We start from the raw sequence: 27990 nt of genomic DNA, 5'->3' as shown, positions 1-27990 counted from the left end.
TCTAGCAAATTCCATGATTCTGGCCACACTGCCAATTACAGTGGATCTGAAGTCAAATCTGTTGAAAAGAGGCTACTAGGGTCAGAAAATGTGGAAGAACTCCAGCAGCTTTTCAGGATTTTTTGTTTTATTTCTATTTCCTTTTTAAAATACAGTGCCCTAGTTTTTGTGATTTTCTTATTTTGTTAAAGAAGAAGGGTGAGCTCATTAGAAAGGAAAACTGAAAAACAGGAATGCCCACATTTCCAACTCCATCTCCAATCTTAAATCATTCAAGATGCACACGTTTATTGTATATCAGTAGACCCAGGTCTTTTGACACCATTATCAGAGGCTGTTGGCTCTCAACTACCAGGAAGATTTTTTCCCCTTGATTTAAATTCAGATTTCATTTCAACAAAGCAACCAGAACAATGAATGAATGAGGTTCTCTAAGTCAGAAGTGAAAATAGAAAATAAATGGTGTTGTCATCTTTGATCAGAAAGTCATATTTTCAGCAAAATGGGGCAGAGGCAGCAAGTCCAGTTTGCAGGACCAGGAAAAAGGAGTGTCCACCCACAGGATATTTAGAAATTGATGACTATGACAGCAGCCCTTTCTAGAGGTAATAACGTCATTAGGTTGTGATAATCCTCCAGAAACCCCAACAGCCCTGGATTAAAAACATCTGGAAATTGTTCAGATGACACAAATTTCTGTTTCCTGCTGTTAAGGCTTCAGTGATGCCTCTCTGTGGCATCTGTCACCGTCTAACTTCTTTGCAAACCTCCTCCTTTCAAATCAGGAAGTGTACATAAAGTGCAAGTAAGATTCAGTCCCTCGCCTGTGCTTCCAGGTTCTTGCTTTGATACCCAGGATTACCAAATCTGACAATGAAACCGCTGGCCAGCTAGGTCGTCTGCAGGTATTTCTGGAGTTAGCAAATGAGTTCATCTGGCAAAGAGAGTGTCTGAAGGTAGATGGAGTCTTGGCAAGAAAACACAAAGTACCGTACGCAAGACAGGGATGTGAATGATGCAAGCAATAGGGGGGTTCTCATCACCGAGTCACTAAAGAAGTGGCCTTCTTTGGATCTCAACTCTTAAAAGTGAATTCAGGAACTGTTACTAAAATGAATGAGGCCAGCGGATTTCAGATCAGGGTCACTCCTCAGTGAGGGCAGGTTCAGTTTTCCCTGGGTTGGGAAGAGAAAAGAAAATGAAGAGGGTAAGGAACCAGATCTGATGACTTTCATGTCACAAACGTCACCCCAAAAGCCTCCGGCAAATGCTTCCCATCTTACAGAACAAAGTTGAGCAGAGAGCCTCCTGACAGGGCTTAGCAAAATGTGTTTTCTTTGGGATTTGCTAGGTAGACAGTCCAAATGGATCATGGGTTAGGCAATGTTACATACATCTTTAAGATTTCTTAGATTAATTTTTCTTGATTAATATGCCCACAAGCACTGTGACTCTTCAAGAAAGAGATACAGTATGTAACATTTCCCACATTTGGGGACCAGGAATTTTACCTTCCCGCAAACTGACTTGGCTTTCAATACAATGTATTTTCGGAAACGCTGCTTTACAATACTGGTTGGAGGGGACAGGAATGACCTTACGTCATATTCAGTTTATATTACATGAGCCCAGTTTTTTTAATGAGAGTCACAGTCCCGTACCAATATAACAAATTAACCGTCGTTGTTGGGATCCACTGTATTTCCTTTGCAATGTGCCAAAATCATGGGCAAAATTTAACGTTATGTTTGACGGACAAACATTAATGATCAAAAGTTAACTGTTTCCCATCTATTATAAACTGTCACACAATCAGTGACAGTCACAGGGGATGTCCTTTGCATTTTTTCTGATTTTTCCAGAAGAGCTAAGGCCAGGGTTTCAGAATTAAGTCCATCAGGCTGTCATCATATATATATATGCAGTCCTGCATATATATACGGCTGAGACTGAACAGAGTATATTGGAATATACATAAAAATCTCGAATAAAAGTCAAGGATTGACTTGGTCAAAAGTCACAGAAAATTATCAAACACATACTAGTTAAATTCCTGAATTTCTTTTTGGCTTCTGCCCTTTCTTCAGCATCAAAGTACCAAACAGTCATGGCATATCTGTGAAAGATAAGTAGATATTAGAAAAGAGGTTTAAAAATACTACCAAAAATAAATACTATGAATTTCACATAACAGTCATTTGTAAAGCCAACATTTAAAACTTTTCCTATTATCAGAGGTCCATCCCAATTTTAATTTAAAATAAACTTCTCTGGTTTCAAGTCTATTTAAATGAAATAAAACATTTAAGGAATTCCATGTATGCTCCAGGCATTATCCTGGGCGATGGGAATTCAAATGGTCATGTGAATACATCAGCCTCTTACTCAAGGAGCTCAGGCTCTAGCAGGCAGGAAAGGAAATTTGACAAATAATGTAACAGGTTAAGATGATCTACACAGAAAGGGCTAGAAGGGAGTCATTCTGCTAAAGACTGAGAGACCTAAGTTGATGGGGAGAGCACAAAGGAGTGAAGCTTTGAAGAATAACTTATCAAATGACGGGACACGTAAAACTCCTGGCTTTTTTCTTTAGTTTTGGACATTGAGGCAACGATGCAATGGCCTCAAGCTTTCTACTGCGTCCCATCTATGGGACAGACTATAATAGGAGTAATTTCATGCATGAGTTTTCAAAAAGTTGCATTTTATTATTATTACTAGTTAATGGAATTTCTATAGCACCTGACTTTTTCCAAAGGCTTCCCATCAGCATGTGCTAATGTTTCCCCTGTGACCCTGGTCATAAAGGAACTTAGGAAGAACGAGGGAATTCTGCACAAATGACAGGGTCCAATTATTGTACAACATTAAAGAAGCCACAAGCAGGCTTTGCTGGTAGAATCAGTTACCTGCTCACCCAGGGCACATCCCAATTTGGTATTTCATACGCAACTCTATGTGGGGCTCAGATCTGTGATTTCTGGAAGGGGCCACATAAACCGTAAGCTGTTAACACCTGCGATTTTGATGTAATCAGTCTTGTTAAGGTTTAGGCATTACCTTTCTACCCAACCTCTCTCCTCCCTGCGCCCAACTGCTATTCCCAATTCAGGCTGCACCCCACAGAGCTCCAATACCACCTGCTTTGGCCATAAAACAAAGGCAAATGAGAGGCAGAATCTGAAATTAAGATTACATCAAGGGTTTTCAGATTAATAGTAAACAATACTAAATTGTTCAGTTACTCTGAAAATCTCCCCATGCATGATCTAAAGAAAGAAGTCTGAAAAATCCAATTGTTGGGACATGATGGGTATAGTAAGCCCAATCTAATTTTAAGCTCAGGAAAGGGTAAAAAGGAAAAGAAATCAGAACAAATTCCTCTTTCTTTTTTTTTTTTTTCTTTTAAATTTGTATCGGAGTAGAGTTGATTTACAATGTTGTGTTACAAATTCCTCTTTCTCTTCTCGAGGTTCTTTCTCTGCTTGCAACTGGCAACTTGTAAACTCATCCAGAGCTAACCAGACAGAATTCCTGTTATGTGGCAGCCAACATTCTCCAGGGGTGGTTCAACGTTAGGTTTTTTTTTTAAAGGGGGTAGGGGGAAGAAAGGAGAGAAGAGAAAAATGCTCTGGGAAATTCGGAATCCAAGATGCTCACCTAATGGAAAACAATTTGTTAATAGTTCAAACTGATGTTAGGTTTGTGTACTAGAGAACCCCAAATTTCTCCTTTAATTTTTATTGACTTCAAACAGGTTTGCTAGGAGCTTTGGGGGGTGGTTGGTCCCTCATCTGCATAGAACACAAGTTTAGAGAATTCTCTGGGCGTTTGTACACGGAGCTTCTCAAGAGGAATCGTGGCCCTGGCCGTTACCTGGTTGCATAGGAAGGCTGGACTTCATGTGGGTTCCTGCGGTCTGACCAGAAGAACAAGAGTCTGTCAAAAATGGGCTCCACATCCGCTATGAACGATTTCCCTTCTGGAAATATCCGCAGGACCCCACCATGTAGCTGAGGGCCACAAAGAAGGGAGATTATTGCCTCACACATAGTCATTATCAATGATACGTCAGCCTCATCTAGAAACAAAGCCATCTTCCAGCCGCCACTCCAAGCGCATGTTACTCCCAAATTTTTACTTCAGCCTCATCCTTTGTATTAAATGTTATTTCAAATTTGGCTAGACATATCTCCTTATTCACTTCCCACCAAATGAAGCCTTCCCACCCTCATAATCACGGAGTCCATGGATACAACATGGAGTACTACTAGGTCAAATCATACAGAATTGCCAATATTCGACTGTTCCTGACCTATGACCCCCTCCCGCCCCTCCCCCCAGCAATTTCATAGAGTTCAGTCTAATATTAACAGCTCCCTAGGATAGGGACCACACAATAACCTCCCCTTCAATTAGAATTTACAGCTTTCTTTTGAGCTCCCCTATCTCCTATCCGATTTCATCAGTTGAAAGTTACATGCTCTTTTTTCTGAACTCTCAGACGACCTTACCTTTCATGACATATATCACTCTCTTCCTTGAATTACTTTTTTTTACATGTACACCCAAGCTGTCCTACTAGAATAACCACGTCAAGGTAGAATTCAGACCTCACAGGTCGACGTTTCCTCACAGCACAATGCCCGGCGCTAGCAGGCACTCAACTATTTTTTGAATGATTTCATACTTTGTGATTTATCATCACTGATCTGACAACTTTACCCTCTTGCCTATAACGCTACCTTTCAAGATTTCAAAGGACAACTAAGGGATATATTTCAGTCACGTTACCAATAGGGAGCCGACACAAACCTTGTCACGAATTCACTGGTTTCCCAGGCTTAGTTTTTCTGACCCCAGATAAAATATCCTTGCTTTATGACAGCAAGTATCTGGCCTAATGAATAGTGAAAGGAGTTGCAGAAGGTTCAAAAGCCAAATAAGCCTGAAAAGTCCTCCAACTTCTCAGACTCCTAAATCATCCCCAGCTTTCAGAAAGCATACATATTCCAGACAAGTGTTTGTCAGTGTGGAACCAGACTTCATATCTCTATCTATATATATGTTCAAAAATATAAAAATAAGCCATGAAACCTTTGGCATTCACAAACCATAGTAAACCATGGCAAGAGGCCACCAGGGAGACATTTTACTCCAAGAGGGAGGACTGTGTGGGAAACCTCACTTGGGGATAGTTTAATATCCTACAGTTCTATTTTTGTGAAATTCTCTCAGTGTTGCTCCTGGCAGGGAAAAGTATGTATCTTATTCCACATTGAGACTCAAGAATCCTATCAGCTCTGGATTAGACTAAAGAAATTGATCCCCATTCCTAAAATTATAAATTATTTTCTCTTCATCAACCATCAAATTATAACCTATAACCTAATAATGGCCCTACCCACCCACTCCCATCAAATTAACTTCATATCTATTATTTTCATCTCATCCACTTTAGTACTAACACCGTAAGAGGAAAAAAGAAAAAATATGAAATAGAAAGGATTCATCAGTGGGGATTATGAACTGCAAACTTTCCTCTAAGTCATCTGAATTCTTTTCCTATAGTTCCTAACCCCTCACTCTACTCCCATTATTCCAAGTACCTTGGCATCCCAGTTCTTGTTCAGATAGTAGATGCAGGTGATGCAGCGGCCGTCACCGCTGGGGTTGTCCACATGTCGAACATAACCTGTTCCATTTCCTGGGTAGCAAGCCACCATCGCCTATGGAGAAATCCCAGGGAAGCTGGTTAACAAAGCTGAACCAATCTTCTCCCACCAGTGAACAGCTGAGTAACACAGTCTCCTTGGGTGCCACATGACATAGTTGACTGTTGGCTTCTTCACTTCACGTACAGTACATGAATTTGGACCCTTCAGCGTATGTGATTAACGGCCAAGTTATACCTTATGGCTCAGCCCAGTGGAAAGTAGTTCAACAATATTCCCACAATTCTAGAACATTTTGGACAGTATCTATGGTTGTCATTAGGATGCCCCGCCTTTCTTCAATCTTTCTTTTTGAAAAAGCAGGTTCTGGGTTCCCACCCTAGAGCCACAAAATCATAATCACTAGGTTTGGAGTTTAGGGATTATGCATTATTGACAAGTGCCCCTGAATCACTGAATCAATGGCTAAAGATACTTGCATTTACAAAGAGACAGGAACCAATGACGAAGGAGAAAAAGGTTAGGCTTGTTCAATAAAATGCTTAGGATAGAAAGAAGAGGGGAGGGTCAATGGAAGCTGTGTCCCGACTTGTCAGCATAGATGATAGTCAGATCCAGTTCATAGAAAAAGCCACAGACACATCTTAATGCATTTTTCAATGCTTGTCTTCTTCCTCCTGACAATTATCAAATTAAATGATAACCTGAAATTCTCTTCCTTTTGCCCAGGCGCTACCTGTATCAGTCAGGTGGAGAAATAAAGCAGGAAGCCAAACTAAAAATCCTACTAACAACTACTATTAGGGAATTACTATGAAGAGGGTAACAAATCTCTAATTGTTCCCTGGAAAATTTATAGCAAAGAGTAGAAAAAATTAGACGAAGTGTAAAAAGCCAGTTCTTTTCACAGGACACTGCCTTATTTCTAAAATATCTTTGTAGGGATGAGATACATGCAGGGAAGATATTGTCAACACAAGATGAGAAAAAGGATATTTTTTCTGTTTTGTTTGCTGATGTATTCTTAGTGTCTAGAACAGTTCCTGACGCACAGAAGGTATCTGATTAAATCTGATTTTTTTCTTGGAGGGGAGGGGAGCACCGCGGGGCTTGTGGGACCTTAATTCCCCAACCAGGGATTGAACCCAGGCCCTCAGCAGCGACAGCACGGAGTCCTAACCACTGCACCGCCAGGGAGCTCCCTTTTTGTGTTTTGTTTTGTTTTAAAATTTGATAAATGAATGAATAGCAAACAGCTCTTTCCTCTAAACAGTAAGTTTACTTTCTGCCTAGATCAATAGAGATTTTTGTCATTTTAAAGCATATCTTCAAACATACATGTAGCGATCCAGTTCACATTTTCCTTCATAAATGGCAAGACTGTTTCACTGGTAAAATAACCAGTCAGGTAGAGTCCAAACTAATAACACTAGTGGCTCAATGAATCAGCTTCAAAACCATGGGTGCCTAGTCACTCCCAGTGGTAACACGAAGACATGAGCTAGGCATGTACTTGAAAGGCTTCTTGCATACTAGAACAAAAATGAGGCTGAATAGTAACTTGGCTTTACGTGGATCTTAAGGCTTAAATCACCATATCTCTCAAGCATTATATCCCTATGCAGCTAGCAATCCCCATATCCTGCCTTTGAATGTCTAAAATGTCAATGCAATGTCATCTTAGAGCTGAAGTTAGGCTGTGAGCTTGAACATCTTTCAGAGGTGGAATTCTGAGGCTACTCCAATCGAGATTTAACAAATGTTGGTACCACCAAGCAAAGGATGGCTTGGGGAAAGGTGATTGGTAGCAGACAGAAATAATGAGTCTAGCTGGGGAAGAAGAGATAAATGAAGTCGCCTATAATGACTAGGGAATCACCCATCCCTGGAAGCAGCTATTAGGATTATAAGAGCCACCACTGAGCCAATAATGAAAGTCACTTAAGCCACAAACAATTATAGGCTGAATTCCCTACCAACTCAGCTTCTCCCCACTGTGAAGCTCTGAAAAGAAGAAAAAGTACTCCATCAGTGCTACGTAATCGGGCAGAAACAGAGACACAGATGTAGAGAACAAACGTATGGGCACCAAGGGGGGAAAGTGGCGGGGGGAGGTGGTGGTGGTGGGATGAATTGGGAGATTGGGATTGACATGTATACACTAAAATGCATAAAATAGATAACTAATAAGAACCTGCTGTATAAAAAATAAATAAAATACAATTCAAAAAAAATGCTACATGATCTTATATTCTTAAACAGCTTTACTCTAAGGAAAAGGTCAGTGGTCTGGATGTCTGCCATCTAATTTACTCTGCAACTAATCATGTGATCCCAGGCTTGGTTTCTTTCCTGTAAAAAATGGCTTGGGTTACCCAGCCTCCGATGGTCCAAGAAGATCTCAGACTCTATCTAAGCATCAACCCCAGAAGCAGCAACAGAGTTCTTCAGGGCATTCGGAAGTGCTTAACTGCCTCAGGACTCAGCTTAGATCAAATACTGATAAAATGAGATACAAACTCAAAAAAGTACATCCTTTTGTATGTACTGCTGCATCTATAAAACTCACCCGTAGAGAAGGAGCTAGCACATTCCAGGGGACTTATCATTAGGACAGAACTCCTAAGTGTCAGCAAAGTATCAGATTGCTTAAGGGAGACGAATATAGAGAATTTTTCTGGCCAGAGTGAATCTTCACCTTCTCTCCTGGTTCCTGAAACCATAGCATCAAGTTCAAAACAATGCAAGCAAATCATTGTGAGCCTCAGTGGGCCTGTTGAAACTACACAGGCCAATTTTATCAGTGTTTTCTGGACAAGAGCCACAGGAGATGGGTCTTGGCTTGGGCACATTCCCAGTATCTGTTGGGTTTTGACACAGTCTAAAACCAGGAGGCTAAGGATGCGCTGAGAAGCAAGGCTCACTTCAATAACGTCATGCGTTTCTATGCCAAATCATGCACGGGGCAGAAACAAACCCCGGAAACCGATCAGTTAGTTCTACAGAGCTGCTATCCAAACCTCATCAAGCCAGCAAGGGAGTTAGAGTGTACAGAGGAGGAGAACGCTCCAGGACAATAAGAACATCACCAGAGTACTTCAATGATCACGTGACAAACACGCTGTGCAATAACACCGACACCCATCAGGAGGAAGTCTCACTTATCGCCGACTTTTTATTTGCCAGAACTTGCGGACTAGATTAATATTTGAAATGTATACAAGTTTAATAACATGTTAGTGTGACCTGCAATAGCACATACAATTTAGTCCTATACTTCTATTCTTGGATGGGCAGATAAATCCACATGTCCCCTTATGTATTCACCATCCCTTCCTACAGCCCCATCGTGGACACCCCCCACCCCCTGCACCATGCCCAGAGGCTTCTCCATAGCTGTGTAGCAAAAGGAAATGAGTGGAGAGGGGTGAACCCCTCCCAAGCTCCCAAACTGGCTCTAGACCAGAGATACGTGCTCTGGATACCTAGGCGGCCACGTTCAGGCAGTAAATGTGTAAGGATTCTTTGAAAATGTACACAGACCTATAGAACTTTTTTTTTTTTTTTTGCGGTACGCGGGCCTCTCACTGTTGTGGCCTCTCCCGTTGCGGAGCACAGGCTCCGGATGCGCAGGCTCAGCGGCCATGGCTCACGGGCCCAGCCACTCCGCGGCACGTGGGATCTTCCCGGACCGGGGCACGAACCCGTGTCCCCTGCATCGGCAGACGGACTCTCAACCACTGCACCACCAGGGAAGCCCCAGACATATAGAACTTTGACAGCCAAACCCAAGTAACAAAATCTGCTCCCCAAATGCCACAGGTGGAAAAGAAAACAGTTTCTGTTAAGGGGTATTACTGAGTTGGCTTCATAAAAAGCCATATCTCATCAATCCCAAAGGTAAAGTTGAAAAAGGAAAGTCCAGGATTTCCATCCCAGTGCCTAAACAGAATGTTCTTAATTGAAACAAGTTTGATCGCATATATACACCATTTCAAAAAGCTGGCATCATTGACCTCCACTGTCATTCATGGGTGGGAAGGGGACACATCTGTCCCATCCCAGCCTCCACTCAGATTCACCACTTCTCTAAAAACCATCAACAACATAGATGTTTCATAGAAACGTATTTTACATCACTCATGACTTCAGCGTCAGTCACTAGTATGACTTGATCTTAAAAAAGAGAGTGACGTTTTACATAAAGTTTAACTCAGCAAATTAAAATAGTAATCAAGTCTTATTTTACTTACCAAATTTGCAATAAATATGAAACCATTTTTAAAGATTTGTCAAGAATAGCATAACTTCAAAGCTGCCAGGCTGAGTGACCTTTAAACTGGTATTTTGGTCCACGGCCAAATGCTAGGCCCCTCTAACTGTGAAGCAGAAATACCAGCCAATCTTGGTAAGGATTTGTATTGAATTACGAACGGTCCCTAGCAAAGCATATTTTAATAAAATGTAACCTAAACACAGAATAACCTGTACTTAACCTCTTCACACCTCAGTTTTCTCATCTGAAAAATGGGTTTATGAGGATTGACGGTGATAATCCGTGTAAAACAGTGCAAGGCCTGGCACACACTAAATGCTGCTTAATGTCAGCTATTTGTAAAACTGATGATGTGCATGTTTTTGTCTTCCCCTCCACTGGGGCTTCAGAATGTCTCCCCTTCAGGGATCCGATCCTACCTAAGTGCTTTGTAGCTTTGAACCCAGGGCTGGCAAACTCATATAGCCTGTGGCCCTTGCAAGTAACATAAAAAATTGAAGCCAACCAGGTATATATGTGTCAAAACTCTAGAGTGTGTACTATGCTAACTACAACTAGGGACTTTTCTAACCTTGGCAATGAGGGGCCGGTGTTACAAAATCTTCAGATTTTAGGACAGTAGCAGGGAACTGAACCGGATTTGTATGTAAACTCTCCTGTATACTTTTTATCCCGATTGTTAAATCAGGGCCACAAAAAAACATATCAGGCTGGATTTTGAGATCACTGTCTGAGGCTCTCCCAAGAGATCAAGCTACTCTGTGTTACTTCCTGAGCTACAAGGACGCACCTTCCCCATTTCTCTTTACCAGGCTCAGATGTATCCTTCATCCTTCAGTGCCATCCACATTGCACAGGCCTCTGCCAAACCTCTCTCCCCTCAAGTCCTTCCCCCACATCCGCTCTGGATATAGCAATGGGGGCCCAGGATCCCTCCTCTCTTTACCATAAGACACTAACCACATAGAGTATTAGATGTGTAAAGACTTGAGAAGAAATACACAAGGCCATGCACCTTGTTTAGCCTGGAAAAACAGCTAAGCAAATGGAAAAGCTGAAGTTTTCTGGTCAGAAATGGGTCCGGTTTATATTACCTAAATCGGACAAAAATCCTATGATATCACTTCCATGTGGAATCTTAAAAAATGATACAAATGAACTTATTTACCAAACAGAGATAGACTCATAGACATAGAAAACAAACTTATGGTTACCAAAGGGGAAAGGGGTGGGGGATAAATTAGGAGTCTAGGATTAAAATATACACACGACTATATATAAAATAGATAACCAACAAGCACGCACTGCATAGCACAGGGAACTCTACTCAATATCTTGTAAGAACCTATAATGGAAGAGAATCTAAAAAAGAATATGTGTGTGTGTGTGTATGTGTGTGTAAGGGAATCACTTTGCTGTACACTTGAAACTAACATAATATTGTAAATCAACTATATTTCAATAAAAAGTTAAAAAAATATATATATATTACCTAAATCACTTAAATTCCTACAATATTTACAACGCATCTTTACAACATAGTTACAACTATGCAAAGCTTTCTTCAACAGTTTCAAGAAAATGTCACTAAACACGAGTTCACCTTGCGGCCAGCCTCTTACAACAAGGCAAGCTCTCAGTGTGATGATGAACAGCTCATAAGCAGAAAAAGGGCTTTAAAGTCTTTATATTCATTCTCATGTCATCTAGATTGGCATAAAGAAATTAGCTGGAGATAATGTAGGCACTTTAAGGAAACAAGTGTGCAAACTGTCACTAGTTATCTTGGCATCTTGCTTGTTATCTGTCTTGTTAGTTAAGAGCAAGCCTAGCTAGTTCCTTCCTCCTAGTGCCCTAGTTAAAGACTGATGTAACGAAATGAGGGAGAAATGGGAAGTATGCTTTTGGTGGGCAAAAGCAAGAGTTGTGTCCAGCTACCACGTTCCCCTTCCCAAAGTTTCAGCATCTGACCACACAATTCAGAAGATTCAGAACATCAGACAGTTAATATCCATCAGGTAAGTAATCTTGAAAACGAACCCCAAGTTTTTCACTAAAATGTCTTCTACTATTCTGTTTCTATCCTGGGAACTTCTGCCTTCCTCGTGCGCCCTAAATCCACACTAAAAATTCCTCTCCCTGAACCCACGTACCCAGAACTCTGCCACATATAACCTCACCTCCAATTTAGAGCAATAATCATTATGCCCCCATACCTGAACTTTGCTGAAATGCAGGAGCTTCAGTAATTCTGAAAATGAAAAATCAGAAGTTATTGATATAAGCAACTCTCAGTTGCTCTGGTGAAGTAGGCCTGCTGGTTCCTCCTGATCAGGCAAGAGCATCCTGCCTAGAAGGGCAGGGAATTTACCATATTCACCTGAAAACCTGTCCTCGGGGAGACCTTTTTCATCAATGCCCCTCTTTACTACGAACTTGATCCTAACTTTGGGATCATTCAACCAACTATCAACAACTATCAAGACTCTGAAACCTTCTACTCAGTTCTCTTAGCTCCTTGAGATTCTTACATTAAAGAGCTGGGCTCCCACACCCACTCTCAGAAATATGCATAGATGCACACACACACACACACACACACACACACACGCACGCATGCATAAGGTCACAAAGGATTCACGGCCTTGGAAGGTCTAACTGAACGAGATCAAGATTCTATTTCAGGGGATCCTGTACTTCGTGCATGAACCTGAGTAAATCACCCTGAACTTGAATGAATCACCCTTCCCCAGAAGCCACTGAAACTCTCAGAGGCCAGGAATTTAAGAGACTATTGTCACTCCTATTCGAATTCTGCTTAATTCCTCTCCTTGGAGGGGATTCAAGCAGAGTCCTGCAATTAAGCACAGTAAACAGGCCCCGGAACATCGACACAGCAATACAGGCTGTTTGGGTTTGGGAAGGCGGCGCTTCCCGCAGAGGCCTGGCTCCCGGCCAGCGGGGTGACGGCTGAGTGACAGGGCTACGTGCGCTGCGTGAGGGTGGCAGCCGGCCCACACCCGAGCACACAGCCCGGCAGCCCGCGGAGGGAACCGGCACGGGAAAGCCCTCCCCCATCACTACCCCAGTCACCAGAGAAATGTACTCAGTAAGGGCTTCCTTGCAATTATGAAATCCGCAGAAGTCAGCCAGGCCCTGGGTTGGGGACATTAACACAGGCATTTAACCGTATCCATTCCGCTGCCTTTCCTCAAATCGTTAACAACTGCCATTTCCGGAAGACCCATGAAGCCAGGGAGCATTTCAGGTGGCAATTTACACATATTCTCTCATTTAATTTCCGGGTTAAGGGGAAGGTGAGCAGCGGTCACCTGCCCTGAGTCACCCTGCCCACAAGTCTTCGGTAGAAGTCATTAACCCTGGAAGTTATCATATTGACCTAGAAGTTACCTTATTCCTATAGAAAAACAAATTCAAGAGTAATCCTTAAGGCAATATGGGGGTAGGGACGTTTAACTTCCTTTGATGTGAGAAACAGACTTATCAGTAAATAAAACTTTACATGTAGCTCTCTAAAGGCTTGAGCCGAATAGAAACAAAGAATGTCTGTGACCACAGGATTGTCAGAGAATTAAATATGGTCGGCTTTAAATTCTCATCTGGAATGAATCCTAAAATACTTGAGGGAAGCCATGATAACTTAAATACAGTTGGTAAGACAAGATTTTATTGAGTAATATACAAAAATATATAGTTACCAATCAAAACATGTCAAGAAAAATGCCTTGAAGCAACGTTCTTAAGAGAAACCAGGAAACACTTTACTTGCAATTCCCAGTCGCTCTGAGGAGTCTTAACATGGGACAAGGTAACTATGTTGGAAAAAGAAAAAGTTAAAGAACTTTCTAGGAAACCAGATCTTACATTCACATTTGGATTTCAGCACTTAGAAAAATATATCTGCTGAACGAAAGGAATGACACACAGCAAGTCAGAACTAGAACTCATGAAACTCGGGAGGCACATTTATTTACTGAACAAACATGTGTACGTGCCTGACACTGTTCTATGTGCCTCCCAAATATTACCTCATTCAATATTCATAACAGCTCCATGAGGCAGGAACCATTATTATCTCCATTTTACAAATGAGGAAACCGAGGCACGAGGAGTTTAGGTACCCGGCCTTTTCAAAGCCAGTTAGTCTGGCCGCAGAGTGACCTCACGCTTTACCCGCGCAGCTTATCCTTTGTCTAACATTAACCGGTTCACCTCTTTTTTGAGAGAACTAAGATCTTCGGTTCTTCTTGAAGTATTTGACTTCTCACCCTCACCTATCACCCTTGCCATAGTGATAGAAAATCACAAAATGCAAAAAGAAAGAAAGAAAAATAGAGTGTCCTTGGTGTTGAGTCTGTGAACTAAAAGCTCCAGGGCAGTCAAGGGGGTAGGGGGTAGGGTGCAGGTGGGGTTGTATTTCAACAAAAGCCGAGAGCAAAGGAAACTGACTCAGTCCTGCAGCGAAACACTAGTTGTCCAAGGTGCCTTTGATTGGTTATTCCCACTGCAGGACAAACTCAAGCCAACTCTAAGCTCTGTAGCCCCATATCTGACTGGGATGCCGTTGGTCAGTGATCCGTCTTCTCCCCAGGCTGCTCTTCCCCTTACCTCGGGGTCTGTGGAAGGAAGTCAGCCTCTCCAGGACCTTTCCTTTTCGCTCAGGTGAACACCAGCCAAGGTTTTCAGACTTTTTCAAAGCCAGAAATCAAATGACCAATTAAGAAAAAACTTTAAAGGAAATACAAAAGTGTATTTCCCTTGGGAAGGCACCTGGTAAACTCCGAGGAATCCCAGGGATGAGACAAATTTTCCTTACTCAGGTGCAAAGCTTATTCAGGAGATTCTTAACTCCACTACTACCACATTAATTAGAATTCACTGAGTACAGAACTTTCTAATATCAAGTGAATTAGAATATGCTGGATACAGACCCACTATGGCTTCCAGGAGGGGTGATATCTAGAGGACCACTCAGACACATGAAAAGTAAAAGGCTCTTCTGAGAGAAATGTATAAAATACTTTGGGGAGCAGCAAGGGGGCTAGAAATAAAGGAGTTGCCTGGCTCTGAGTCTAGGGGGCAGCGATGGTGAATATAATTGTACCTATGTCCCTTCAAGATGGGGCTCCAAGAGGAGCCCCATTTTACGAACGTGGAAACTGGGAGAGACAAAAAGTAACTTAACGGGACATTATAGAACCAAGCATGGTCTTCCCACTGCTAAACACTGCTTCTACAATATCAGGAAAAAGTTGTTCACTGAAAACAGGTGCAATTATTTCCAGAGTGACCACGAATGAAATTGTCTTCCTTCAAGATAACACAACAAAGGATTCTCAGACGATTATCATGGCTTATCAAATAGAGGCGCAAACGATATTAACTGGGCAACCAAAGCCCTCCACGCAGAAGTAGGAAAAGGCAAGTGCCAGCTACTCTCCAATCTCTACCCAGTAAAACCTTCGATTACAGTCAAGCTGGATTCGGTTTTCGGCTTTCCTTCCCCAAAGAGTCCCACACCTCAGCCATCTTACCCTAGAGGGTCAGAAAACCCTAGGCTTCTGTGTGGTGTTCAGTGAGCGCATAACAGATACTCAATACTGACAGAATCATCTGCTCTTTTCCAGTTTGTTCTCACCCCAAATCACTATGATGCTTTCTTGTTCTCCCTGGTGCCTTGAGCTTGCACTCCTTGCCAGGCTGTAGGATACGGGGGAGCAATACTGCGCAGATATTAACAAAGATTGTTCCCCTCCATTCAACGCAACAGGAGAGAAACAGTTCCAAATTATACTCCAATTCTGGTTCTGGAAAATTAACTTTTTTTTTTTTTTTTTTTGCGGTACGCGGGCCTCTCACTGCTGTGGCCTCTCCCGTTGCGGAGCACAGGCTCCGGACGCGCAAGCTCAGCGGCCATGGCTCACGGGCCCAGCCGCTCCACAGCATATGGGATCCTCCCGGACCGGGGCATGAACCCGTGTCCCCTGCAACGGCAGGCGGACTCTCAACCACTGTGCCAGCAGGGAAGCCCCTGGAAAATTAACTTTTATTGGAAAAAATAATAGAAAAATTGTGTGTGTTGTGTGTGTGTGTGTGTGTGTGTGCGTACTTAACATGTTAATGTGTTTTTCTCAAAAATTTCCCAAATGAAACAAAAACACTTGCATGTTTTAGTTTTAGCGATCAATAAGCTCAGATCTGATCAACTGATCGAACGCCGATTTTCTCACTGATAGAGAAACTCTAAGAAGATAGAGCACCATCCCCATTTAGCCTCCTCATATTCATTTTATTCTGTGGTTCTCAAACTTCAGCCTGTATGAGAATTGCCTGGAGGACTTGTGAGCTTCTGATTCACTGGGTTTGGGGAGAAGCTCAAGAACGTGCATTTACAGCATGTTCCCAGATGCTGCTGCTGCTGCTGTGGCAAAGCAAGAGTCTTCGTGCAATGCCTCACCCTAAATAATAAAAGGTCAAGGGGAATTAGAATTAGTCACCTGCACTAGTTACCTTGGAGAACAGGCGGTGGTGGGTAGAGCAGGAAGTGAGAGGAATTCCTATAGGGCAGTTTCTGGCACAGCCTCTGCATCGCGATTCCTGAAACTGGCAGGAAACATTCCAAGTGCAACTCTGTAGCATTGTTGAGGATTACTGTCCTGTCAGCGCTGGGGTGTGTGACTGTGGATAGAGTCAGATCTCTTCTTCAGGAATCCAATCAGAGGCACTGAAAGCACCTATTTGCCCTCTCAAATAAAATTATAGTCTCAATTTTCATTGAATTCCTTATCATATGGAGGTAGATTTATATTATTGGACCCATGTTATAGATGACAGTGAGGCTCAGAGAACTGACTTGCCAAAGATCACAGCGAGACAAAATAAAATGTAAAACGTCCACCCCAGTGCCTAATAAGGTACTGACCAAATTAAGTTCAAATACAAAAATAAAAATCGACCTTGTTCCTAAAGAAGTGGATATTAAGGTCCTGAGATGCTGCCTGCCAGGGTCTGAGCAAGCACCAGAAGCCAGGGTCCTAGTCTCATGGTCCCGGGCTTCTCTGAGGCAGACCTCTAAGTATGAGCTGCCAGGATCTGATGTGACTTGGTATTTTGTAGGGCCAAGCATAGAGTATCAGAACTAAGAAAAAAAAACCTTACAAAGCCAAAGTCCCTCCTTTGAGATGGTCCCTCACAGCCTGTTAATGTAATAAAATAGTTAAACCCTTTAGCACCAAATTAGGGAAGAAGTTGTAAAACCTTTCTTTCTCTTTTTTCTTTTTTGGCCTAACAAAATATTTATAGCACGAATGGATGAAGAAGTTGTGGTACATATATACAACGGAATGTGGTATATATATACTCAGCCATAAAAAGGAACGAAACTGAGTCATTTGTTGAGACGTGGATGGATCTAGACACTGTCATACAGAGTGAAGTAAGTCAGAAAGAGAAAAACAAATATCGTATATTAACGCATGTATGTGGAACCTAGAAAAATGGTACAGATGAACCGGTTTGCAGGGCAGAAGTTAAGACACAGATGTAGAGAACAAATGTATGGACACCAAGGGGGGGAAACCGCAGTGGGGTGGGGATGGTGGTGTGCTGAATTGGGAGACTGGGATTGACATGTGTACACTGCTGTGTATAAAATTGATGACTAATAAGAACCTGCAGTATAAAAAAACAAACAAACAAACAAAAAAAACCAACAAATACTAAACTTTCTTTAGGTTATTTGTATGGAAATACGTTAATATAAATGTTTCAGACATTACATGAAATTTCTAAAAAATATATATATATATATATTTATAGCTATTTTTTTGACACCCTGACATCCTTAAAATCAAAGTTCCTTTTAAAGATGAAATTAAGTCAACAGTAAAGGACTACTGGAGGCACTAAAAATATATATCAACCTTAATAGTCTCTGCCTTCAAAGAATTTATAGGTACATAAGGGGCAGGCAGGGTAAGCAGCAAAGAAATAAATCTACTGGGGTGGCCCGGGTTGAGCCACCCACAGAGTTCTAGGAAGCAGAAGGGAACTTCACGGAGAAGGCAGGAGGATGGATTTTTGAGGAGAAGACAATGAGGAAGCTTGGTTTGCCCGGCAAATCCGTTTCTAGCACTTCAGGGATCTGGAGGGAAGGAAGGCTGTCAGTGGGAGATTAAATGTAGAAAGGTCAGATGGGGTCAGACGTGGAGGGTCTTAAATGGCACGCTAAATTCACAACATATACGGTGGACAATGGGGAGAGAGCACGGTTGGGTGTGTTTTTGGTTTTGTTTTTTTAAGCATGGAGACTGCTTGATTAGCGTTGGGTTTTACACTGCTTAACACCGGCAAAGCTCATTAAAATGGATCACAAGGAGAACAAGAACCAAGGGCAGGTGATTGCTCTCTCTCTTTTTTTTTTTTTTGCGGTACGCAGGCCTCTCACTGCTGTGGCCTCTCCCGTTGCGGAGCACAGGCTCCGGACGCGCAGGTTCAGCGGCCATGGTTCACGGACCCAGCCGCTCCGCGGCATGTGGGATCTTCCCGGACCGGGGCACGAACCCGTGTCCCCTGCGTCGGCAGGTGGACTCTCAACCACTGCGCCACCAGGGAAGCCCAGAGCAGGTGATTTCTGATTAAAGTAGGTATCTTTAAAATACTTCCCTCCTCAAGGATTTCTACTGTGAAAGAGAAACAAAATTTAGTTTTTTAAAAAAAGACAAAACTTAAGGTTCCACAGGGAGCCTAAAAAAAACCCTCAAAAAGCCAAAACAGCACAAAATAGCCAAATTTTGAGCAATAATATTGCACGTTCCTGAATGAACCTTCAACATTTAAAACAGTTTTGTTTACCTACTCCAAACAATCAAATTAAACTGCAAAACAATATAAATAGGAAAGAAGCCATCCAAAAAAAAAAAAAAAACAAGACTCACTGCCAACTTTGTGTGAGGTATTGAGATTTCTAAGTAATAGTCCCTCAGGTTTGACTAGACAGATAAGTAGAACTGGGAGGGGATGTGGAGGGAGGGGCACAGGCAGGATCTGTGATCTATTTGTCTGGAGAACACAGAGCAAGCTCCCCCCAAATGTTCAGACTGTTTAAAACAGTGTCTCTTTACTTCCAAGCAATGTTCAGAAAGAAGAGTATTATCCTGAATACTTCAAAACAACTTCAAGTTGCCCTAAGAGAACCAAAACTAGATGTCACTGCCACCTGGAATTGTGTTTTTCCATTTGTCTTCTTCCCACTGGCAAATAATCAAGACTACTATCATATTCTTTGAATCTCTGTATTTTGGAATTATTTTTATATGGTGATATTATTTTGGCTTCATTTTGGAAACAAAAATAAAAGTTAATATGAGATAGGTACATTTACTCCAGAACTTGAGAAACAGTGATCATTGCATCTCCTAAAGAATGAAAAATTGGTTTGACTAAAAATAGAACTACCATATGACCCAGCAATTCCACTCCTGGGTATATGTCCAAAGAAAATGAAAATACTACTTTGAAAAGATACATGAACCTCAACGTTCATAGCAGCATTCTTTACAACAGCCAATATATGGAAGCAACCCAACTGTCCATCCACAGATGAATGGATAAAGAAGATGTGGTATATATACAATGGAATACTACTCAGCCATAATAATGAACGAAATTTTGCCATTTGCAGTAACATGGATGGACTTGGAGGGCATTATGCTAAGTGAGATAAGTCAGATGGAAAAAGACAAATACCATATGAATCACTTGTATGTGAAATCTAAAAAATACAACAAATGGACAAATATAACAAAACAAAAGCAGACTCACAGATACAGAGAACAAACTAGTGGTCACCAGCGGGGAGGGGGGCAGGGCCAAAATGGGAGTGGGGGAGTAGGAGGTACAAACTATTGGGTGTAAGACAGGTTCAAGGACATATTGTACAACATGGGGAATATAGCCAATATTTCGTAGTAACTGTAAATGGAAAGTAACCTTTAAAAATTGTATAAAAATAAAGGGCTTCCCTGGTGGTGCAGTGGTTGAGAGTCCGCCTGCCGATGCAGGGGACACGGGTTCGTGCCCCGGTCCGGGAAGATCCCCCATGCCGCGGAGCGGCTGGGCCCGTGAGCCATGGCCGCTGAGCCTGCACGTCTGGAGCCTGTGCTCCGCAACGGGAGAGGCCACAACAGTGAGAGGCCCGCGTATCGCAAAAAAAAAAAGTATAAAAAATAAAAATAAAATTAGTTTGATTTAAGGAGGTATTAACATTGTACTGAACATGGAGGACACTCAGTAAGTAGGAACCAAATGAAACCAACACAAGATGTGAAAGCCTGCATTACACAGCTACAAACCCATGGGTCTGTAAGGCTGGGACTGGGCAGAGGCAGGGGGTAAAAAATATGACACTCAGTCACTACCAGCTCACCAAAAACAAGAATAGGGACTCACCTATAAATCAATATCAAAAGAAGATACAAAATTAAGGTAAGAGCCATATTGGTTTAAGATTGAAATAATCGAGGGAAACAGGGTACAAATTTCTATGTATAAAGAACCAAGCTAACTAATCTTGCCTGGCAAACAGACACATAGTTCTGAATCTGAGCCAAAGCAACGGCTCCTGGCAATCTGCCAAAGCCAAATTCCTCGGTCTGGCATCATAAAATGATTTGTCTGTCGAATTTACAATTCCAGTGTCTCTGGATTCAGCTACCCACTGGGCACCCCTGGCAGTTGCCCAGCAGAATACCTCTGAACTATCATTACTGTCAGGACATGGGCATTTGACAAACACTGGAGAAAAATGACACTCATTTCTTAGAGCAATATTAGTTAACAGCTACAAAGTGCTGCTACAAAGGAATTATCAAGTCTGTAGCTATAATAATTAACGAAGAGTTAATAACCTTCTCCGTAGTGCTAACCTGCAAGCTGCTCCTTGGTGTTCAGTAGACATGGGTCAAACTGTCATTTAATTTACTGGAGGCCACAAAGGTGAGTCAAAATCAGAGGTCTTGCCAAACTGAGCAAACATGGTCCAAAGGCGAGATGCCCTCTGAACTTTATCCTCAAGTGCTAGGATGCTTCTCAGATGCGACCTGCTTATCATGGGTTAAACTCCACCCCCAGTTTTAAGCTCATCAGAGAAGTCTCCCAGACACGGTGCGTTTTCAGTATAGATTTGTAACACGCAACTCCAAGACTGCCTGTTATTTATAAAATCTGAAAATTTTCTAGCCAGAGTTGGGAATCAGGGAAGAATTTACAAATTTTGCTTGAGCTGAGTAAGGTCAGAAAGGGAAATAATTCATGATACCCACAAGTCGAGTGCACAGATTGGCTACTTAATTCCCACCTAAGGATGGGTGCTAATCAATTTTAAGTCAGAATTATATTTAAAAATTATAAACCACTGGCCATCTGAATTTTAACACCTGTTTTCCACATAAATAATTCTGAAAACGGTGAACATATTCTAATTTCTTCAAAAAAAGAGCCAGATGGACAAATGAGATAAGCAACTGTTTTAAGATATTCCTGGTAAATTAAAGAACCATGATTGATTTTAAGAAGCTACATACATCCTAGCCCTAGTTTTCTTTAGCTTAAAGTAGTTAATAAAGTAGAGCAACTTTCCTCTTTTCCTTAAAAAAAAAAAATTCCCAAATAAGACACTGATGCAGCTGACTTAACCTACCGACCGTGTCTCCCAGTCCACCTGACTTATGAAGCAACCCCAACCAAGGTAGCCCCTTCTCTATTAAAGCACTTTGCTCAAGCCCAAGACCTACTCCAATCTCTCCTCAAGGACCTATGCAAGACCTCATTGCTCCAAATACAAAAACCACCTAATTGCTGAATGATTGAGGAATTGGACAAATGCAATTTCTGATACCTCCCTAGCTCCAAAAACCTTTATTATTAAAGTCCTAATAGTTGTGGTCACTTATTTTAGTCACTTCATGTTAAGTAAACAGAGAAATTGGACAAAGCCCAAAGAAGAGAAACAAAAATGACTAATCAGTGTAAAACTGGTCTGTTTAACCAGAAAAAGAGAAAACAAAGTTGGTGACAACCATTTCACGCCACTCAACTTTCAGCTTACTTCTTTAGGTGCTTTTATCATCCCTTTCCACCTCCTTTCTCCCATCCATGTACAGATCTACCGCAGTGCAAGGCATTTAATGATTTGTGAATGAATAAATTAAATTGATACCCCCGATTTCCCGCTTCACTGCAAGCAGACAAGGTCGTGGTGGAGTGGCCAGTGGCCCAAAATTGAACAAAAGAAATTATAAAGGAAACACACATATGCACCTTCTTTTCTTTGTTCCCAAGTGTCATTCAACAAAATAGACAAAGAACACTATGAAAACTCACCCTATGGAGAAACTTGCTTCACTGTCACTGAGGCTGTATTCTGTAAATTATTTCCTTCCTCCAAGAGCGAAAATACAAAACCTTTTATTAAGAATTCTCACATCCTTATAGAAAGATGTTCCAGTGCTTCAAACTCCTCCCCCTAAAATACCTTATTTTTTTTTAATTAATTAATTTATTTTTGGCTGCGCTGGGTCTTCATTGCTGTGCGCGGGCTTTCTCTAGTTGCAGCGAGCGGGGGCTACGCTTTGTTGCGGTGCGCAGGCTTCTCATTACGGTGGCTTCTCTTGTTGCAGAGCACAGGCTCTAGAGCGCGCGGGCTTCAGTAGATGCGGTGTGTGGGCTTCAGGAGATGCGGCGCGTGGGCTTAGTTGCTACGCGGCATGTGGGATCTTCCTGGACCAGAGCTCGAACCCGTGTCGCCTGCATTGGCAGGCGGATTCTTAACCACTGCGCCACCAGGGAAGCCCTAAAATACCTTATTCACAGATAAATTTTTAAGACTTTAATTGCAGAGACACCATGTATGATGCCTAGTCCCCAAACCCCATGCTCTAAGAACTGCACCTCTCATGGGCCCTGGCAACTGTATTTGTGATGTATGATTCCACATGCCCTCCCAAACCATCCCCACCCAAGGTTGACAGGTCCTCTCTCAGGGGGGATGAAAACAGGGATTCTAGAATGTTAGTCAAGTCTCTGTTGAACTCAAACTGAGGCTGAGATGGCCACTGTGGGGTAGCCATCTTGAGCTGTGCGCTCAAAAGCTGGACGGAAGGTAGAGAGGGCTAGAAATAAAGAGTACAAGCAGAGAAGCAAAGATGGGGGCCATAGAGCACCAGAGAAAAGAACTAACACACCAGCTCTCCTGGACGTTAAGGACTTTCTAGTTCCTGGTTCATGGTTTCAGGCTTCTGTGAACCCCACTTGCATTTCTTGCACTTGGGTCCTGAGAGAGATCCTGATCTCTGAAATTCATTACCCCAGGTTTGTCTAAAGTTGTTCACAACCATGCTAAGCTCCATCGAGTCATGAATATTCCTGATATCACAGGAGAAGGAAGGGCCAAAACTGTTCTTGTTCTAGCAGCAAAGGAACAAATCCACCATTTGTAACATATTTTCTGTTATCTACAACGTACTGCTGTTTCATCATTTCCCTGTACAGTTTCCAGGGGAGGATTGACCTGCTGATACAACCCCCATAACCCAATCATCCACAGCTACTCCAGTTGGGGATCCTAACAACCAAGCTGGTTAACAAATGCTTTTCCTGCAAATAACAGTAGGAAAACATTAGCACAGCATTCCATTCTCTTCTTCAGGTGTACTTAACTGACCCACTTCAATGTTTGGGTTTTGTCTTTTTTCTTTTTTAAGCTTGAGGATCATCAAGTGTGCGCTAGAGGATCCTACAGTTCAAAAGTACACGTGAATGTAAGCTCTAGGGGGCAGGGCCGATGCCTGTCCACCTTTGTATCCCCACCCCTGCACGGTACCCCATGCTGAGTGAACATTTGCCAAGGGAAGGAAAGGAGGGTAAGTAGGAGCCTAAGAGTCAACAACACAAACTCTGGGCTCAGACAGACCTGGGTTAGACTCCCAAATCTCCTCTTAGAACATTTATGAAGGCTCAGAATTCTGCTAAGAATTTTATGTACACTGGCTTATTTCATGCTCCTTCCCCCGCCAAAGCTTTAAGGTATTCTCTCTCATTTCACCTTTGGTGAAAACTGTGCAACTTACCTGTGGCCACAAGGTTAGTCACCCCAAGTCCAAGACCCTAACCCCTATGACAAACTGCATTTACTGCTGACTTCGTGTCCTTGGACAAATGATTTCATTACTCAATTTGCCGAAGATTATGGTTCTGAAGACTGTCAGACAGTGTCTGAAAAGTGCTTAGCACAGTACCAGGCGGAGCCAACGGCTCATTAAAAGGTAGTTATTATTATTAGAGTTAGTAACTTCTGCTGCAAGCAGAGGCACTCTGGGTCCTATAAATTACACATTCTCTGGAAAACAGCCATGTCCAAGATCTAGGCAGCCAAAGCAAAAGGAGCAAATTAGGACCAATATTTATCTTGGATATGATCTAAGTTCTCCAATAGGGAGTAACAGATAAGAAATCTTTTCATAGCCTGAAAGCAATGATTGTGCTTGAAGTTAGGGGGCACCATACTGCTGTATATCATAGAAACATCTGCCCCAGAGTCCTCAACACCCTTGGATTTTTCTCTAACAAAGCGGAGGTAGATAAATTCTGATCAGTTAACACCTTTTGTGGCAGGGAGGGGAACACTTTAATATTTCTTTCCATACCCTTCCACAATTTCAATTTTAGGTCCACTATATTCCTATTCTATTTCCAATGCCTCTGCGATTGTTTCATTGAGATAAAGAGCATTATTACCTGCTTCAATGACCTTTAAAAGTTCAGGGAAAAAAAGTATTTCATTAGGATTAACAAGCATAACACCAAGAAATGTAAAGTACCTAAAAAAAAACTGGTCGAAAATATGTAAATGTATATATTGGCAATTGTTGAAAATGGGTGATAGGAGCTCATTATACTAGCCTCTCTACATTTATATATGTTTGAAAATTTCCATAATAAAAAGTTACAAATAAATGTTTAAAATAAATGTACAAATTCTACCTTTTAATAATTTAGTTTTTACTGAATACCTGCTTCGAGGATGGAGCAGGAAACTGGGTCCGTATCACTATTCTGGGAAACAGCACAGAGTAAGGCACTCAGTTGAGGGAAGAGAAGTAAATAAGGTTAAATTAAGGTGGAACTAATATAAATGATATAGAAATGGAATATGTTTCTACAATGCTTTAATAATGAACTTCAAGTAAGAGACCCAGGGCTACAAGACATTCCTAAGGAGACTTCTTTATACAAACAAACCAAACTTTTTTTTTTTTGAGTACATATAATAATTGTTTGCTCAAGCCTGGTTTACATTTGGTTTTAGCTGCCCAAGGAATATCCCAATTTAGAGGTGATTTTTCTAAAGGGCAGAAATAAAGAACTTTGTGCCAAACCACTAAAAGAAAGCTGGAAACCAAGGTACGGGCAGATGTCTCTTCAGTGGACAAAAGATGAATTTTCTCTTTTCAATTCACAGTCACCTTCTGAAAGGGTTAACTGAAAAGTTATTTGTTCTACCCAGATGATAACCCATAATTGAAAAATCATCTCTAGAGATCTTTTAGTTTTCCTTACCCAGACGTACACAGTGTTTTTCATTCAATTTGTGGAGTTAAATTCTAGCTTAAAACCCTATCATTGTCCATTAAGTCAAAGCTAAAATAAGAACAAAACCCAAAAAAACTTAACTTTCAAATATGTTAGTGACCTCTATCAACGAATTCTGATCTCCCTCCCTCAGAGCAAATTCTGTTCCTAGAATGCTAGGGGTGAATTTCCTAACACCAAAATTTAAAAGAAACTCTAAAAAACTGATAAGAAGCCACCTGCTGTTCTAGGTTGAAGCTATGTACACCTCTTCAACACTGAGGATAGCTGGTCCCCTCCTGACCCCATCCCAAAGGCACGGTCATTTAAAAAACAAGTGCAAAAACAAAACTAATCAAGACAAATGGCTTTCTACTCCATCACCAAAACGATGCCACAAGAGTAAAGAAACACTTTACCATCAATCTTCTACAGAGTCCGGCTAACTGAATTTTCCCCTAATCACAGTAAAATTTAGGAAGCAGCATTTTCTTCTAAGATTTACTTTATTTGCACTCTATTAAAAACAGTGCTTTCAGATATTCTAACCATGTCCTCCTGGCTTGAAAGGTATACAGCAATCTCTTCTCTATTCCACTCGCCCAATCCAACCCCTTCATTTCTATACACTTCCAGTCTTTACCACTTGCCCTTTATTAAAAGTATTCCTCTTAGTTTACGGGACAAATGAGACAACGATGGTATGTTTTATCACAAATTGAGGAATACTACACACAGTGTGACAGAGTAGTACATAGGTGAATGTTCACCTTCCTTCTCACGCTAGTATGTTTTGCCTCACTGTGTTAAAGTAAAACTTGTCTACAGTTCTGAGTGCCCCTTGACCAGTCCACAATAAAAGAGGTACGAAATCACTCTCAGAACTGCCCTGAAAAACGTGCTGGATTATCATTTGTAGAAAATACTGAGTAGCTCGACTATCCCAACGTAACGTACACGCACAAATATCATGGTACTCCGCGTTCCCATATTTCTGCCAATCTACCTGTAAATGTTTCCAAGAAAAATTACCACCCAGGGAGTGACTGCTGGCCATCTGAACAAAAACATGGTTTCTTTCCAGAGGTACTTGACTACCCTCTTCTGATCACTTAACTGGTTGTTCTCAGTGGATCTCCCCAGCAATTGATAGTTAGGAAAGGGGGCTGGGGCTCAGCACCAGGAGAGAATTTTCAACTCAAGTGGATGATCAAATAATGTCCTGGGCGCAGAAAGCCAAGGGCAGCACTAGAAAGTGATGGTGATGAGCCTTACTCCTTCACAGGTCAAACTCTTCCCACACCTGCCAAACTCCACAAGCCAAATGCCACACTGTGAAATGACACTGTCTCTAGAATTCTCTAAAAGTGCTTTCGCTGGAATCCCCTCTGAACACAATGAAGGGCTGACGGGCAATATTAGGTGACTTGAAAGTAGACATTTAAGATCATGAGTTCTCATGTCTCGGACCATACATAACGTTTCTAATAACCTGTCCCAACGTGGGGCGGGGGAGTGGGAGGTGTAGGGGGAACCAGGCGGACTTCTTGCTTCTTGGTTAAAAACTAAAGTTGGCTTGCAGCCCTGCCAAGGCGACAGACCACGGACTCCAAACGTCCCCAGTCCCCGCGGGCTGCAGCAGCGGCCGGGCACCCGCGCGCGTCCTACCTTGGACCTTTCCTTGACGTAGTATTTGCCCAGCCGGCTCCCGCAATACAGGACCAGCCTGTCGATGAGGGACAAGAGGAAGCTGATGGCCTCGCAGCCTTCCTCGTTGCCCCCGATCCACGTGATCTGGTCGCCCCGCAGGTGCCGCTTGGAGACGCCGGCGCGGGGCCCGGCCAGCTGGCCGTCCCGCAGGGCCCCGTTGCAGTGCAGCTGCTTGACTCGCTCCAGGACACAGTCACCCACCACCTCGCCCAGGAAGTTGTCCAGGTAGCAGAAGCCGACCTCGTGCAGACAGGGCACGATGTACTCCAGGGCGATCTTCTCCAGATCCAGCCTCATGATATGTCCTAGGGGCATCTCGCCCGCAGAGCCGAGCTCGGGGACCCCCAGCGTGCACCCGGAGAGAGAGCGACCCGCGAGCGCGCTCAGCCGAGGCGCAAGGAGAGTGGATCGGAGTTCAGCTACCTGCGGCGGCCACGGTCCCCGAGCCACCGCGGCACCAGGGAGAGGGGAAAGTTGCTCGCAACTCTGGGGAGCAGGGATCCTGTTCAGGGACCAGCGGGAGCTGTGCGGGGCTCCACGACTCAGCGCCGGACTGGCCCAGCGAGGAGTCGGAGGGCCCCTTTTGGAAACGCGGAGCCACCACTGGCGCGGCGGCGGCCCCAGGCGGGGAGAGGCTGAGGTCCAGCCCCTGAGCAGGCCGACTCCGCGCGTCACGGGCCC

At 42.6% G+C, this 27990-nt stretch overlaps 1 protein-coding gene across 1 annotated transcript; it reads right to left on the bottom strand.

Moving 5' to 3' along the window:
• Positions 1-109: 109 nt before the first annotated feature.
• Positions 110-27959, bottom strand: EGLN3 (egl-9 family hypoxia inducible factor 3). Its single transcript, XM_067737786.1, has 5 exons — positions 27268-27959; positions 5610-5729; positions 3877-4013; positions 2043-2116; positions 110-1175 (listed from the first exon to the last, which is right to left on the bottom strand). Exons 1-5 carry the CDS (start codon positions 27622-27624, stop codon positions 1144-1146), a joined length of 720 nt encoding a protein of 239 aa, XP_067593887.1. The 5' UTR covers positions 27625-27959; the 3' UTR covers positions 110-1143.
• Between the last annotated feature and the right edge of the window lie 31 nt (positions 27960-27990).

The sequence above is a fragment of the Pseudorca crassidens genome, chromosome 1 (assembly GCF_039906515.1).
Source record: "Pseudorca crassidens isolate mPseCra1 chromosome 1, mPseCra1.hap1, whole genome shotgun sequence".
Lineage (NCBI taxonomy): Eukaryota > Metazoa > Chordata > Mammalia > Artiodactyla > Delphinidae > Pseudorca > Pseudorca crassidens.
This window is presented reverse-complemented; position numbering and strand designations above follow the sequence as displayed.